This window comes from Emydura macquarii, unplaced genomic scaffold (assembly GCF_026122565.2).
Source record: "Emydura macquarii macquarii isolate MOO-44397 ecotype Brisbane River unplaced genomic scaffold, CSIRO-AGI_Emac_v2 contig_3080, whole genome shotgun sequence".
Lineage (NCBI taxonomy): Eukaryota > Metazoa > Chordata > Testudines > Chelidae > Emydura > Emydura macquarii.
The window spans coordinates 5,200,121-5,214,238 of record NW_027133217.1 but is presented as its reverse complement, the minus strand read 5'-3'; the positions used below and the strand labels follow the sequence as shown (position 1 = coordinate 5,214,238).

At 44.2% G+C, this 14,118-nt stretch overlaps 1 protein-coding gene across 3 annotated transcripts; it reads right to left on the bottom strand.

The window, feature by feature from the left end:
* Positions 1-2,939: 2,939 nt before the first annotated feature.
* Positions 2,940-14,112, bottom strand: JMJD4 (jumonji domain containing 4). Of its 3 annotated transcripts, none has more exons than XM_067530443.1 (7): positions 14,004-14,112; positions 12,626-13,318; positions 11,347-11,512; positions 9,650-9,775; positions 8,040-8,307; positions 5,508-5,654; positions 2,940-4,563 (listed from the first exon to the last, which is right to left on the bottom strand). In XM_067530443.1, the coding sequence occupies exons 2-7, from the start codon at positions 12,888-12,890 to the stop codon at positions 4,252-4,254; spliced, it is 1,284 nt and encodes a 427-aa protein (XP_067386544.1). In that variant the 5' UTR covers positions 12,891-13,318; positions 14,004-14,112; the 3' UTR covers positions 2,940-4,251. The 3 variants fall into 3 exon arrangements, with proteins under 3 accessions (XP_067386544.1, XP_067386545.1, XP_067386546.1); XM_067530444.1 differs by having other exon boundaries at positions 12,626-13,373; positions 14,004-14,058; XM_067530445.1 differs by lacking the exon at positions 14,004-14,112 and having other exon boundaries at positions 12,626-13,478.
* Between the last annotated feature and the right edge of the window lie 6 nt (positions 14,113-14,118).

Sequence of the window (14,118 nt, the reverse complement as noted above, 5' to 3'; positions counted from 1 at the left end):
AAGACTGCATTGCCTTCATTTTCCTCTATCCGTCAGGCATACAGGTGAATTAGAGGGGTCAGCATTTACTTCACGTTCCTGGAAAGATGCCAGTACTTGTTGTAATGTTTGGGCACCCTATTCACCGCAAATGGGGGACGAGTTTCTCCTTAGTCTAGTAATAGACCCAAAGTGCCATTGGCCATGTCAGTCAGCGGGGAGCAAGACTAGAGCTACTTGGAAACCACACTTCCCAGCCTGTAGGGGATGGACATTTAAATCTTCACTCGGAACTGGAACAAATTCACTTTCCTGCAGAAGAAAGTCCAAAAATGGAGACCTGGGACCATTAAATCACTGACAATGCTGAAACATATCAAATGTTGTATGATCAAACATTTTGACCTTTACTGAAAGGATTCACTTTGACTTTTACATCCCATTTTGTTGAAATTGACACATTCCAGTGGCCATTTCAATGAAGCTGCATTTTCTGATGAAGTGTTCAGTTGAGCTTTTCAGCCACCTCTAATTAGTACAGTTTGAAGTACTCAGTTATCCTTGGTGAAAGTTCCAGAGGGGTAGCTCTGTTAGTCTGTATACAGCAAAAACAACAAGAGTCCTGTAGCACTTTAAAGACTAACACATTTAATTTCTGCAGGCATACGCTGTCGTGGGCTGCAACCCCCTTCGTCAGATGTTTTTTCTCAAACTATGGAACCAGCTGATCAGCATTCTGTACAGCAAACAGGAGAAGATCAAGAAAGAACTCTCAATGCTGGATAATCTCATGAAAAGCCAAACTTCCACAGAAACTTCCCCATGGTTGATCTTTAGAAAAACAAGATGGGCCATTTAAAAAACATCTGACGAAGTGGGTTACAGCCTATGAAAGCTTATGCCTGCAGAAATTAAATTTGTTAGTCTTTAAAGTGCTACAGGACTCTTATTTCAGTTATCCTTGTACGTGCTAGAATGAGTACACATTTTTGTAGGGCATGTGAACAGCAAACTGTGCAGTACTACCCTAAGATCATAGAATATTAGAGTTGGAAGGGACCTCAGGTGCTCATCTAGTCCAACCCCCTGCTCAAAGCAGGGCCAACCCCAACTAAGATGAGATATTGCTGAAGACATGGGAGGAAACACCATACTGTTAATCACTCTAATAAATGTGACTTAAATATGCTTTAAATTTACTTGGTAGATACTGTACAGGCAGTATTTATGCTCAGTGGCAGGCATATAGGTGTAACATGACATGGGTCCTCATCAGGGGCGATCAACGTCGGGACATCTGGATCTAAAGGCATCTACCTCAATGTCTGAGCAAAGATCCAGCATGTTTACCTCAAAGGCTGTAGACCCTCATGAATCTGTGGCCCTACCACTCGTGGGAGACTGCCACACGAAGTAGTTAAAAATACAAGGCATCTGATTGCATAATCAAAACACTTCAGAATTTAGAATGCTCTGACTATGTCTATGGCACCCTGGCTGCATAAGGACAAAAGATGAAGCTACATCTTAAGTGCCTCAGCATGTATCTCTTTAAAACCTGGTGGTTGGTGTGTGACACCTTCAAACTAAATTCAACAAGCTGTAGCTAAAGGCTTAGCAAATCTTACTCCTGCAAAGCCACTAGGACTCCAGGCATGGTAGTGCTTCTGCTGTGTAGCACTCACGCTGTCAACTGCAGAATCCCTACCTGGAATGGAGATTGACATCTCAGTGCTAACCGGTCCACTGTTCTGTACCAGCAACTCCTGACAAACTCAGTGCATCTAGCACACAAAGAATGACATGTGAGATCTTAATAAAACTGGGGTCACCCTTGTCATAAATAGGATTGTGAAATGTATTGTACAAGTACCATGTAAAGTGTGAGATACTGTAAACATGTTCCTAAAAGTCTGAATCGAGGCAGGCGTGACAGGTTTCTGACAGGCGAAGGAAACACATTTTACATGAGAACTGGGGCAGACAAGTGAACTAAGCATTGTAAGCCCACACCATGGAAGCCCTGTTTGCATACAAAGTCAACAGGGAGACGTGACTGGACATACTCAGCACACCAGGAAATAAACCACAGGGTCTCATCTTGACTGTGGGGAAGGCAAAAAGACACTGCTTTATCCTGTACCGCAGGAAACAGAATCCCTAGCAGCCCGGGCTGGAAAGACTGCAAGAACAGACTGCTTTTTTGTTAGCCTGTTAAATTTAAGTTTAGTCTCTAGAAAGCATGTACTGATTTAATTTATGCAACCTTTGCTTCCATTATCCTTACAATCAAATCATCTTTACCTCCGCTAAATCTCTTTTCATTGTAACTATCTCACTGCTGTGGTATTTATACAGGAGCTGATCGTCAGCTGAATCAACCAAGTTCATGTACACGCTGTCCTCTGGGGCACAGCACAGCTGGTATTTCTGTGAGTCCCATGTGACAGGGCATGCTTCAACCGGGGTTGGGAACCAGGGTGTGCCTAAGGATAAGGGGCAAAGCAAAGTGAGGGCTGGCACAGTCCTCAACAGATTGTTTGGGTGGCTCACAGCCTGGTATTGTCACAAAGCTAACACCCAATTAAGCACCAGCAAAGCTTGCTTCCTCTCGGGAGGCAGGAGGGTAACAAGGTTACACCTAACCCATAGCAAATGAAGCTAGTTGAATTTAGTCATGTTGCTTAATGCATTATGGGAAGGTGCTGCTACTACTACCGTGAGTGCGGTTTAAGAACTTTTATAAATTAGACCACTGTAGCCAAAGGTCAAGACAATAGGAGCCAGGATCAGTACTCCTGCTGAAGTGTTACTTTCCAAAGTACTTGGCAAATATATTCCTTGGATCTTGGAGGTAGTAGGTGCTCAGCTTCCACTGCACTCAGTGGGAGTGGGGAATGCTTGGTAGCTAAGATAGTAACTGGTATCCTGCAGGATTGCCTGCTTAATGGATCAAAATGTGCTCCCACGCTAGTGTAAGTCAGGCATGACTTCACTGAAATGGAATTCCAACCCCGTGAGATCCCATTCAGGCCAAATGAATCCTCAGAGGTAATGAAGGGCACAAACAGTTGCCCGTGCCTGTATGAACAAGTGAAACTTGTTCAGTGCTGGCTGTGAATTTTTCTAGTTTCATAATTGCTCAAAAGTGGCAACTTTCCAGTCCAAAGAGAGGCTTCCAGAACCTCTTCAAGCCTGTGCAATTTCCAGTCATATTTCATATCTAAGAAAGGAAACAGTCAGATTCTCCCACTATTTTCAGAGCTTTGCAAGGAAGATGGTATAATTGGGTAGAGTTTCCCCTTAGCAGTGCAGAAATTCTATTACTAAATAGCAGATGCAAGACGTGTAACATACTAATGTTGAAGGCTAGTTTTTTTAACCTTTGAAAGAATGAGATGTTCGCTGACATTTTAAAATATTTTAATGTGCAATATTAGAAACAGCAACTTTAAATAGTCACCCATATTGGTCACCTCATAGGTCAAGGAGTGAGTTTCAACTATAATCGTAATGGAAGCACTAGTGGCTGGAATTAAACTTTTTACACCAGCTGTTTGGAAGGAGACTTAGTGCAAACCCATACAAACTCCAAGGGGAGTGCTTTTTATATTTTTACTAAAAAGCCTTGTAAGGCCACGTCCCAGGCAGTCCATTTCCATGTGTATTACCTTTACGTTTATAGGCTGTGCTATGGAACCAAACAGCATTGTTCTTAATGCATTCATACTTTTGCTTTCACTAGCACATACCTTAAGGCTACATACAGACCTCCATGATTAACCATATTTTTGCCTAACTTTCAAAAACTCTTTTCACTGTCTTTGGTGATCTCAGCACAGAGGTGAATGTGTTGCTATACACATGCTTTGGTGTGTGGAACTGAGAGGGTACATCTCAAAAGTTCAGCCTTTGTGATCAAGAAAACTCAAATGGCTGAATTTCCTACGTGGCTGATTTTCAGAACAGTCATTTCTTCCTGCTCTGGTCAGTTTAGCTGCTTGCATTCTACTACCCGGAACTAATCGAATCTCTAACGCTGCTGGAGACTTCCTTCCATTTCAGAGTGGTTTTAATTTAATAACAGGAAATTTATGTAGTATACTCACTTTCCTAACCTGCCTTTTCTCTTGATTCGGGATCCTCTTCCTCCTCATCCATATTAAGGCTCATTGTGCTTAAATTCTAATGGGAAAAATATGGTGACTGATTTATTTACATGCACCCAGATTGCACTCGGTACATTTTATAAATACTGGAATAAATATGGAACTATAACAGTGCTGTGTCTATTGCTGCTTTCAAGTGGTGTAGTAATGCCTCGGGAGGAGGGGACAGTGATTTAGGGTTCAGTTTCTTGAAATCCTCATTAGCATTCAAGGATGTTAACACTTGCACAGTCCTTTTTAAATCAAACACTGCATGCAGCATGCCCAAAGCAGAGACGGCAGCTCGGTGAGTGTCCTTTGCTGAAGCTTCTTCATCTAGAACGTGGTTTAAGACAGAAATCCTATTCTCTGCGATTACCTTAAGGAAGTTGTAGAACTCCTTATAGTCTATGCCTGTGCATGATTTCATGATTACCTAAAGGGTGAAAAAACACATTAAACTTTGACTCCTAATTAACTGCTCCAGTAAGAGAGTTAAAGGCAGATGCCTTACCAAGTCCGGAAACTCTTCTCCGTAAGTGTGTTATTTTCTAATGCCTCATTACATTAAATGCATTAATTGACAGGAAATCTCACTAGTCCCAACTAACCATAAGTCAATTTTCTGTGGTCCTGGTCTCTTGCTTCTAATCAGCTCCAGATTATCTGCATGTGTTAGAACTGTCCTTTGGTGGTGGTATCTTAGCACTGGCAGCTGTAATTTAGTTTATTTAATGGCATGTCTTCCACCTGTCTTTTTCAGCTGCCTACAAGATTTGAGAGCACCCAGCAGCAAACAGGTCTGTTAGTTATCCCGGTGCAAAATGGCAGTTGCCATCAGCTCTAACCCCATTCAAAGCAAAACACTTCCAGGTATCCACAGTTTCCAGTAAACTCTTATTTGACCAGTTCTATGAGCTGGGGTTTCCACAGCTCAGTAAGACAGATTTTATTATTTCCAGTAGAGACCGATCTCATGCAGGGAAATACTATACCCAGCAACTTTATGAAACAAGTAGATAACTTAAGCGGTAACTGAAAGGTCTAGAAATGGAACTAATGGGTGTGGATTAACAAAACAAACTTTCTTCAGTCACACATGCTATATCTGCTTGAGGCAGCAAATAAGTACAAGAAGCAGCAGCATATACATTGAGTGTTACATCAATGAGATAGTGAGAGACTTAAGGAATAATCTCTCACCTAACAAACTGGACTGTTCTTTGGCCCCAGCTTCTAATAAAGCATAACCTCTCACTGTGGATCAGTGTAAAGACCTATCTGTCTTAAAGCTTCACTGGGCTGGTGTCCTGTATCACTGAAATGCACCAGATATAGGAGCTACAATCATACAATCTTTTAACTGATTGGGTGTTATACCTGGCATTGTAGGTGCCAGTCCTCCATAGTATCTCTCCATTCGCTGATTTCCCGTTGTACGGCTGCTAATTCATCCTGCAGGAAGCACCACATAATAGCCACGTTGCAGCCATTCACCCAGTTGTGGTTGATGGAAATGGTATCCTCCTGGAAGAAAACCCAGGGCCTAACTGGTTATTCATCTTAGCCTAGGAGAGCATGTGGTGTGATGATTCTGACCCCATCACTCACCCATCACACAAGAGTAAATTCCTCACCATCAATGAATGTAAAGGCCTCTCTGGGCCTCACTTATCCTTCAATGTCCATGTCTTTTTAACTCCCTCTGCTAATCAAACCCTCACTCCTCTTCTTTGACGTCTGGCAGTTGTGCCCACATTTACAACCAGTGATCTACACTTTAAACATACAGACTTTAACTAGCTGCAGTGCTGATGTTGAAAGACACACTGCATGGGACAGTGTAAGTTGGATGTTTGAGATTCCCCTTGTGTCATCCACTCCTTTCCCCACTAATGCAGGCCATTGATGAGAATTATCTATTTTGTTTAGTATTCTACATAATCAAGTGGTAAGAAACACCTTTTGCTATATAAAAAAAATGGGAGAGGGTTATTTCCTGCTGAAACTTCAATATAACTACAGCAGAGACTGATCATTTGGGACATTGTTTTATCTTGCTTAGTTGAAACATAAATACGGTGCATATAGCTAGAGCCCTATGTGGCTCCGCATCTGACTCGGGGAATAAACTTTTATCCGACCCACTCTCCACCTTTAATGGATATCTGCATCCACAGTGGCGGCGGCAGCCCCAAGCCGCCAATCAGCTGCTGGCGGCCAGCCCTTCCCCCGCTGATCAGTTGTTTGGCCCGTGTCACTGAAGAGGTGAGCCCTCACGCTGATCAGCCATTTGGTCTGGTGCCACTGAACCCCTGATTCCCTCTCCCCTGCAGCTCCCAACAGCTGATTGGCAGCCAGCCCTTCCCCCGCTGATCAGTTGTTTGGCCCGTGTCACTGAAGAGGTGAGCCCTCACGCTGATCAGCCATTTGGTCTGGTGCCACTGAACCCCTGATTCCCTCTCCCCTGCAGCTCCCAACAGCTGATTGGCAGCCAGCCCAGTGTGAGGGGTTGGACCGCCAATCTGCTGTTCAGGCAGGGGCCTGGTCTGACAGCTACTCCAGCCCTGCCCTAGAAGTTACAGAGGTCATGGAATCTGTGACCATCCACATCTGATCCTTGAGCCGCAAAAATGGTCCACAGATATAAAGCAGATATTTGCAGATTTGTAGGGCTCTACGTATTGCACAGAAATGATTGAATTGACTCTAACCCCAAAGGCATCTGCCTGTAAGAGAACTTGAACCTCTAGTGGCATCAGAGATTTTGAGGTGCACCAAGCACCCAACTATGAAATGCATTTCAAACCAAACCTCACACAGATCTACTGTTACTGGTCCCCACCCAATTTATTTCAGGATCCCATTCAAAACTACCCTCCTGGGCCTCTCTTCTGCAAGTGGATCCTCATAGGCATGAGACTGCAGGATTGGGGTCTTGGTTACTTAAAGTCTTATATAAGCTTGTTCTTATGAACTTCGATCCAGATCCTCAAAGGTATTTAGGCTCCTAACTTCTATTGAAATCAATAGCTAAATACCTTTTGAGAGTCTGGGACTCTCTCTCTACTGCTACCAAACACCTAGTCTGATTTTCCCTGATCACTCCTTATATTTTGCAGGTTTTGCCTCAGCTGAAGCTGTCATTTCTAAAGAGGGGCCAAAACCAGAATTACATTTTTAGGTGAAGTTTTGGTGATGTGGATTAAACAGAAGAGAGAGCTAATATACCCCCTATCTCTTGATTTTGCAAAATTCAAAGGCCAAGGTTTTGCAAAACCTAAACTAGGCTGCCTTGGTCCAACTTTGGAGTTTTTTCTCAGCAGTGGCCAGGGTTGAGAAATGCAACCTGTGACAGGACAGTATGGGAACGCACTGAGAAATTGTAAACTGGTTTCTTTCCTGCTTTAGAATTAGCTAAGAACTCAGCAAAACTTTCCTGCTTACTTAAAACCTTTTGATCTGCTAATAAATCACAGAAATGTGTTAGTCATCCGATCACTGCTAATCCTTTTGGTGAAAATTGATACAAAAAAGGCATTTAACACTGCGGCCATTGCTGCATTTTCTGTTGTCTTTCCCTCCTCAGTAATAATGGGCCTACCCTGTCCTTGGTCTTCCTCTTGCTTCTAATGTATAAGTATATTGATGATCTTGTGACTACATCTAGACATTGGTCTCTATAGGTTGGAATTCCATGCTGTTGGTGTTACACGAGTCACTTTTCAGCAAAACGGCTGCTTCGAATATAACACTGACCCTGTAACAATTGGGGTCATACACTGCCATTGTTCTGAGAGTGTATTTCCCAGGGATCTTGACCGTCACCTGTAAAGAAGGCTACTTAGGGCAACTTTTGAGATGGCTTTTAGGAAGTCAGCTGATATAAACCTTAGTTGTCAATTATCTTACCAGGTTGTACACCTGATGGTGCCATCCACTCGGAATGAAGACTATTTCCCCTGCTTCCTGGATGATTTCAAAAGGGGGACCGCTTTGGGCATAGCGTGGATAAAGGCTGCTGTCCTGAAGATCAGGCACAGTGATGTCAAAGGGCAAGTTACCATGGCGATCTCTAAGGTACTCCTCCTGCCTAGGGGGATAGAGCAGCCATTTCTTTTTCCCGCAGATATTGGCAGACCAGCTGTAGGAGCGGAAGACGTCGGCATGAAAAGGAGTCCTGTGGACCAAGTCAAAGGTTAAGCATGTGTGTAGCAAAAGGCAAATACACTGCAAACAAGGACAAAACAATTAACATTAAGACTCTGGGCATTTTTTGGCTTCAAATATATCCACCCAAATCAATCTGAGCTGTGCAGGCATGGCTGAAGTGAAAATGAAGGGAGAATTTCAGTCTGTTTTCAATTGTCTTGTGTTAAGGGCCAAGAAGGCACCCTATTAATAAACTGGGGTGTGTGTGGAGGGGATGGGGTGTCAGGAACACCCTGCCACCCAACCCCCATTTCTCTCTGCCAAAATAGTCATTTTCAGTCTGAACCTCACACTTTAAAGGCAGCAGGTTCTGCAGTTTGGGCTGAAGCTTAGACTGAAAGGGCCAGTGAATGACAATATTTTCGACTCAGCCTCAGAGCCACAAAGGTATGTAGAGTCCCACTGATTATAATGGAAGTTAGGAGCCTAAAAACCTTTGTGGCTCTGGGCCTTAATGATTTCCATCTCAAAGAGCTTACTTAACTAATTTGCGCCCCCATGAGGCTGCAGCTGGCAGTGCAGGTTTAAAGAACCTAAGATTGCTTCACTACTCTAAATAAAGGAGCTCCAGTGACGCTTAACACACCATGCTTTCATTAAAATGACTTGAGTTCAATTATTATTAATTATTTATATTACTGTAGTGCCTAGAACCCCCAGTCATGGAACAGCACCCCATTGTCCTAGGTGCTATACAAACACAGTTACAATCTAAGTAATATACACAAATTCTCTCTCCTGTTTTCTTCTGCCTGGATATACTGAACTAGAGAGCCTAATGTGAGTGACTAGTTCTAACCTCTGTGTTTCCCTTACTAGCCTTGATTGCAACCTTTAGGTCAGATTCTGCAGTCCATACTTGGGCCCATCTCCCCAAGGATTCTTCCTATTAAGGATGTAGGATGGGGACCTGCATTGGCCAGGCTGCTCCCCTTTCCCAGCTCACTCTATGGGTTTTATGACTCGAATCATTGCGAGAGACGTTGGACAGAACACTGCCATCAAGCAATGTCATATCGCCGTATTTACTGTACACTTCGCTAATACATGCAACCTCAATGTTTCTAGGACCATCATCACTGCCGCCTTCTCTCTTCCCCATCCCCTGTTGTGTTTTATACCTATTTGTCGCATCTTGTCCCTATTTAGACTGCTTGTTTCTCGGTGGAAAGGGCTGCCTTACATTATACTTGTGTGGCACCTGGCACAATAGGGACTTGGTCCTGATTGACGGCTCTGGGTATTACTGTCATGCTAATAATTGTTTAAAATAGGGCATAGGAATAAAAAGAAAACCCACGTTACTTTACCATGAACCCTTAGGTCCCATGTAGACAAATCGATAATCATCCATGCCTATGGCATCCCAGTATTCATTCAGCCAGTCAGAAGTGAAATAGACAGGGGTTGTATAAACATCTTGCTCTGGGAAAGCCCTTAAAAAGAAGTATTGCAAAAAGGTTTCAGAGGAAAAAAAAACATTAATTCATAATCTCAGTTTTCCAAAGCTGAGCGGCAGAGGTTGGTCAGGTGACTGGAGTGGTGTCTCATCTAGGCCATTACTGCCTTGCCATGTCATCTTCTACAAACGACTTAAACCTCCTGGAGCTAGATTCACAACACTCTGTAACACCTAACTTTTAGGCACCCTGCTGCCTAGGGGAATTCACAACCCTGCCTCAGGTGCCCAGGCGCCTATACAATGTATGAGAAGAGCCAGGCACTTCAAAAAAGGGGATTCTCAGAAGTCAGCATGCTGGGCAGGGGGCCACCTAATCTAGCCAGTATGAAATGCTGAGCAGAATGTGACCTAGGGGAACTTCACTTGTGGAAACTTAGGTGCCTATGGACTTTAGGCACCTACAGTGCTAGGTGACAGCTCAGCCGTGATTTTGTGAATGCCAGTAGTATCTAAATGTTGGACTTAGGCATCTAAAGTGGCAGTTATACTTACATCCCCATTGTGAATCGAGCCCATAGAGCTGCAAATGGATGCAACAGTGTTTTCCCACCTCACGGAAGAGCTGTGAAGGTTAACTACATTCCTCTTAGTAAACCAAAGTCCATTCCAATAAGAAATCTGCATGCCTACTTAGTCGCCCCACTTGGTTAACAGATTCAAAAAAGCCAAAGCTGGATTGTAGGCTTTTCAATAGCATTTGGCAGTAGTTCTCCAAGTGTGGTCTGAGGAGATTTGACTGATGTTATGATGCTGCCTCATTTCCAGCTGCTTCTACAGGCATCCAGGCTCTTCATGGCAAAGTAAAGTCCAGATGTGTGTAAAAACAGACCTAGGCAGGGTCCTCTTTCCATAGATGCCTCTGTTCAAAGTCACTGTCACCCGGATGGAGAAACAGAACTCACTCGTAGCAAACTTCATCAGCGGCAGAGCTGCCAGCCATAAGTGGCAGCCATTCAGGGAAGATGAGAAGCAAGAGCAGAGGGATAGGAGCACTAGATGGCTGGGCAGCACAAGAAGTTGAGGACACATCTAGGCATGCATCCAGACGCATCATGCACAGGGAAGGAGAAGGAGCAGGGAAGGTTGTGCATGGAGAGAGAGGAACAGACCAAGATGGGAGGAGATTAAATTAAAAGCAAAAAAGTCTTCATGGTTTACTCTTATTTAAAAAAGGAAAGAGTGCTTATTGCACTAAACACAATTCAAAATGGTAAGATTTTTACCTCACTAATCAAGGGCTAAGGCAAGAGCCAACATATTATCCAGGCTGCTGCCAGTGGGATATTGCATGATCACAAGAAGTATTGTGAGTGAGAGAGAAGGTGCCCAGGAGACAGTCTCCCTAAGTAGATGTGGTCCATACTATGAAAATGTTTAAGAACTCTTTGGAGTGTCGCACATTTGGATCAGTTCAGTACAAGAAAAGTATTTCAGTGGACAGCTGTCTTCAGTTAAATAATCAGGAAATGAAAGATCAGTGTCATGTTTTAGCAGCAGTTCACCCCCATTTTATGGCATGCTGAGGATTCCAAAGTGTTCTCTTACCTGGACAAGTGCCAATCTTTGAGGTAAAGACACCCCCGGGGTGAATGGTAGTTTTTTTTAATGTATTCTTTCCAATAATTTATGTACTCCTTGAGAGGGATCTGTTCCTTTGGATTAGAATTGTATTCCTTGACATCACAGTTGGCAACAGGTACTACAGCCTTCCCTGAAATATAAACTTTTTGAGCCCATTGGGGAGCAGAATAACGGATGCCAAAACTGTAATCCTTCCATATTTATGTTATGTTAGCATCTAGTATCTGGGGCCCATTGTGCTAGGTGCTGTACAAACACATATGAAGACATGGTCTCCAGCCAGTGTCACTTTCTTGATACCTCCACTAAACCTCACATCAGCATTATTCATAACATGATTTATGGAAGTGTTAATTGAATGAAGTGTGCAGTAACGACACCACCACAAATTGCATCAAAGCAAACTGCATCGGGAAGGGGATATGGGCTATATCCAAAACTCTGAATCTCTCAAAGCATAAAGAGAGAGGTTTAGATATTCCAGAATAGCTAAAACCTGTTCCTCTCTTATCCACCCAATATAGACCCTAATCCTACAAACACTTGAGCATGTGCCTGAGATTACTTCACATGTATAAAGTTAAGGAGTGTAAGTTTGCATGATAGGGCCCTAAATTATTTCAGATTTATTTTTATTCTTAGACTAAATGAAAGCTTTGAGTAGGGTGAAGGGGAAAAAGTACAAATGTGGGTAGAAAATGGAGGAGTGGGAAGTGTTATTTACCCATTCACATAACACAAGAACGAGGGGTCACCCAATGAAATTAATAGGCAGCAGGTTCAAAACAAACATGAGGAAGTACTTCTTCACATAACACAGTCAACCTGTGGAACTCATTGCCAAGGGATACCAACAGTATAACTGGGCTCAAAAAGGAATTAGATAAATTAATGGAGGATAGGTCCATCAATGGCTGTTAGCCAAGATGGTCAGGGATGCAACCCCATACTCTGAATGTCTCTAAACCTCTGACTACCAGATGCTAAGACTGGCAACAGAGGACAGATCACTCGATAACTGTCTTGTTCTGTTCATTCCCACTGAAGCATCTGGCCCCAGCCACTCTCTGAAGATGGGATACTGGGCTAGATGGACCATTTTTATATATTCTTATAAATTAATGTACTAATTGAGAGGCTGATGCTCAGAAGATATTTGTCACTGGCTAGAGGCTCTGTCATTAAAATAATTTTAACTTTTACCATTCATATTAAAGGACACATTAAAAACTTTATCACTTACCAAAATTCTGCAGTAGGTAATCAAAGTTAGGCTTCCCATCCTGAGTCACCCAATTCCTCCTGCTACCCCAGCCTTCAGTGAATTTAGCTGAGAAAACACAGGGGTGGTTGGGAATCAGATAGTCCCTGAAAAAATCGGAGTAACTGAACGATTCTATCTTTTCAATATAGTCAACGTGTCCCTGGGGCAGGCAGACTGCACCATGAGATGCGCTGCTGTAATCATGAAAGAATGCAGTGGAACAGGCAAATGCTGCTCTGTCCATTCAGACCATATAACTTTCCTGGTCCTTAGTCGAGAAGGTGCTGATCAGACAATATTTAGTTAGGCTAAAATAAACAGCTGTGCATTAATCCGAGTGGATCTTTCAAATCTATGAAAATTAACTCTCAGTTTAAAAATGTCCAGGTTCAAAATATAAATAAAATCTTGCAGGAAAAGCCTTGTTCTTCCCATCTGTGTTTCACCAGATAGGGCTAGTAACGTCCTTCAATGCTCTTTAATGTTGATGGTCACTTGATCGAATGGCGACATTCCAAACAAGTCCCAGGAACAATCCTCTGCAGATCTCTTTCATGTCAAGGGCAGATAGTCTAGTTACATCTTAAACAGTCTAGTTCATCTTAAATTGTTCCCGTGCTTTTGCTTGGCGTTCTCCATGGGTCACAGGCCAGAACGGCCACTTGCCTGTTTCTAGAAATAAACAGCAGACATGTTCATTTCAGTGGGGTTCCCTCTCTCCCCAAATCTGTGAACGCAAAGAGAAGCTTCTTTTGCAAGCAAACAGGAACATAAAATGCGTCCGGCTCTAAGGGGATCAGACTGCAGGCAGAAAACACGAAGCAGGGGTTTGTTTTTTTTTACAAGCCTAGGCCCTGCAGGAATCGAGCTGGGCTCCTGCCTTTATTCCACACACCCTGCACCAGACCGGCTGCTGCAGCAGACGGGCGGGCCCCAGGCAGCTCCCGCTCATTAAAAAATAACGAGCTCGGTGGAGAGGTAAGAGGGAGGGGCAGCGGCGATGGCGGGGGGGGGAGAGGGGACGAAGGCAGGCGATCGGGCCCATCCCCCCCCCAGTGAACCCCTCAACCCCAACCTCTCAACACAAGCCTGAAACTCACCCCGGGGCCCCAGACCCCAGCAGACGGGAAGTGAGGGGCTCCAGGCCCCTGCTATCGAGGGGGGGGGGAGGAGGGGACTCCGGGGGGGGCCCGGCTATTGGGAAGGTAAAAGGAGCTCTGAGAGGGAAGGAGGGTCTGCCCCCCCGTTGTCGGCAGAGTTGGGGAGTCTGGGCTCCCCACTATGGGGGGTGAGGATGCGGCCACCCCCCTATGGGGGGGGGGTTGGGTTGGGAGGGGCCCGGCCGGCGATGACGTACCCTGGGCTCGCCGCTACCCGGACGCCTTATGGCGACGCACGCGCGCACAGTGACGGACGCCCGCCACGCGGTCCCTGCCCTTAGGTGCGGGCACGGCGAGGGGAGCCCCGCGCAG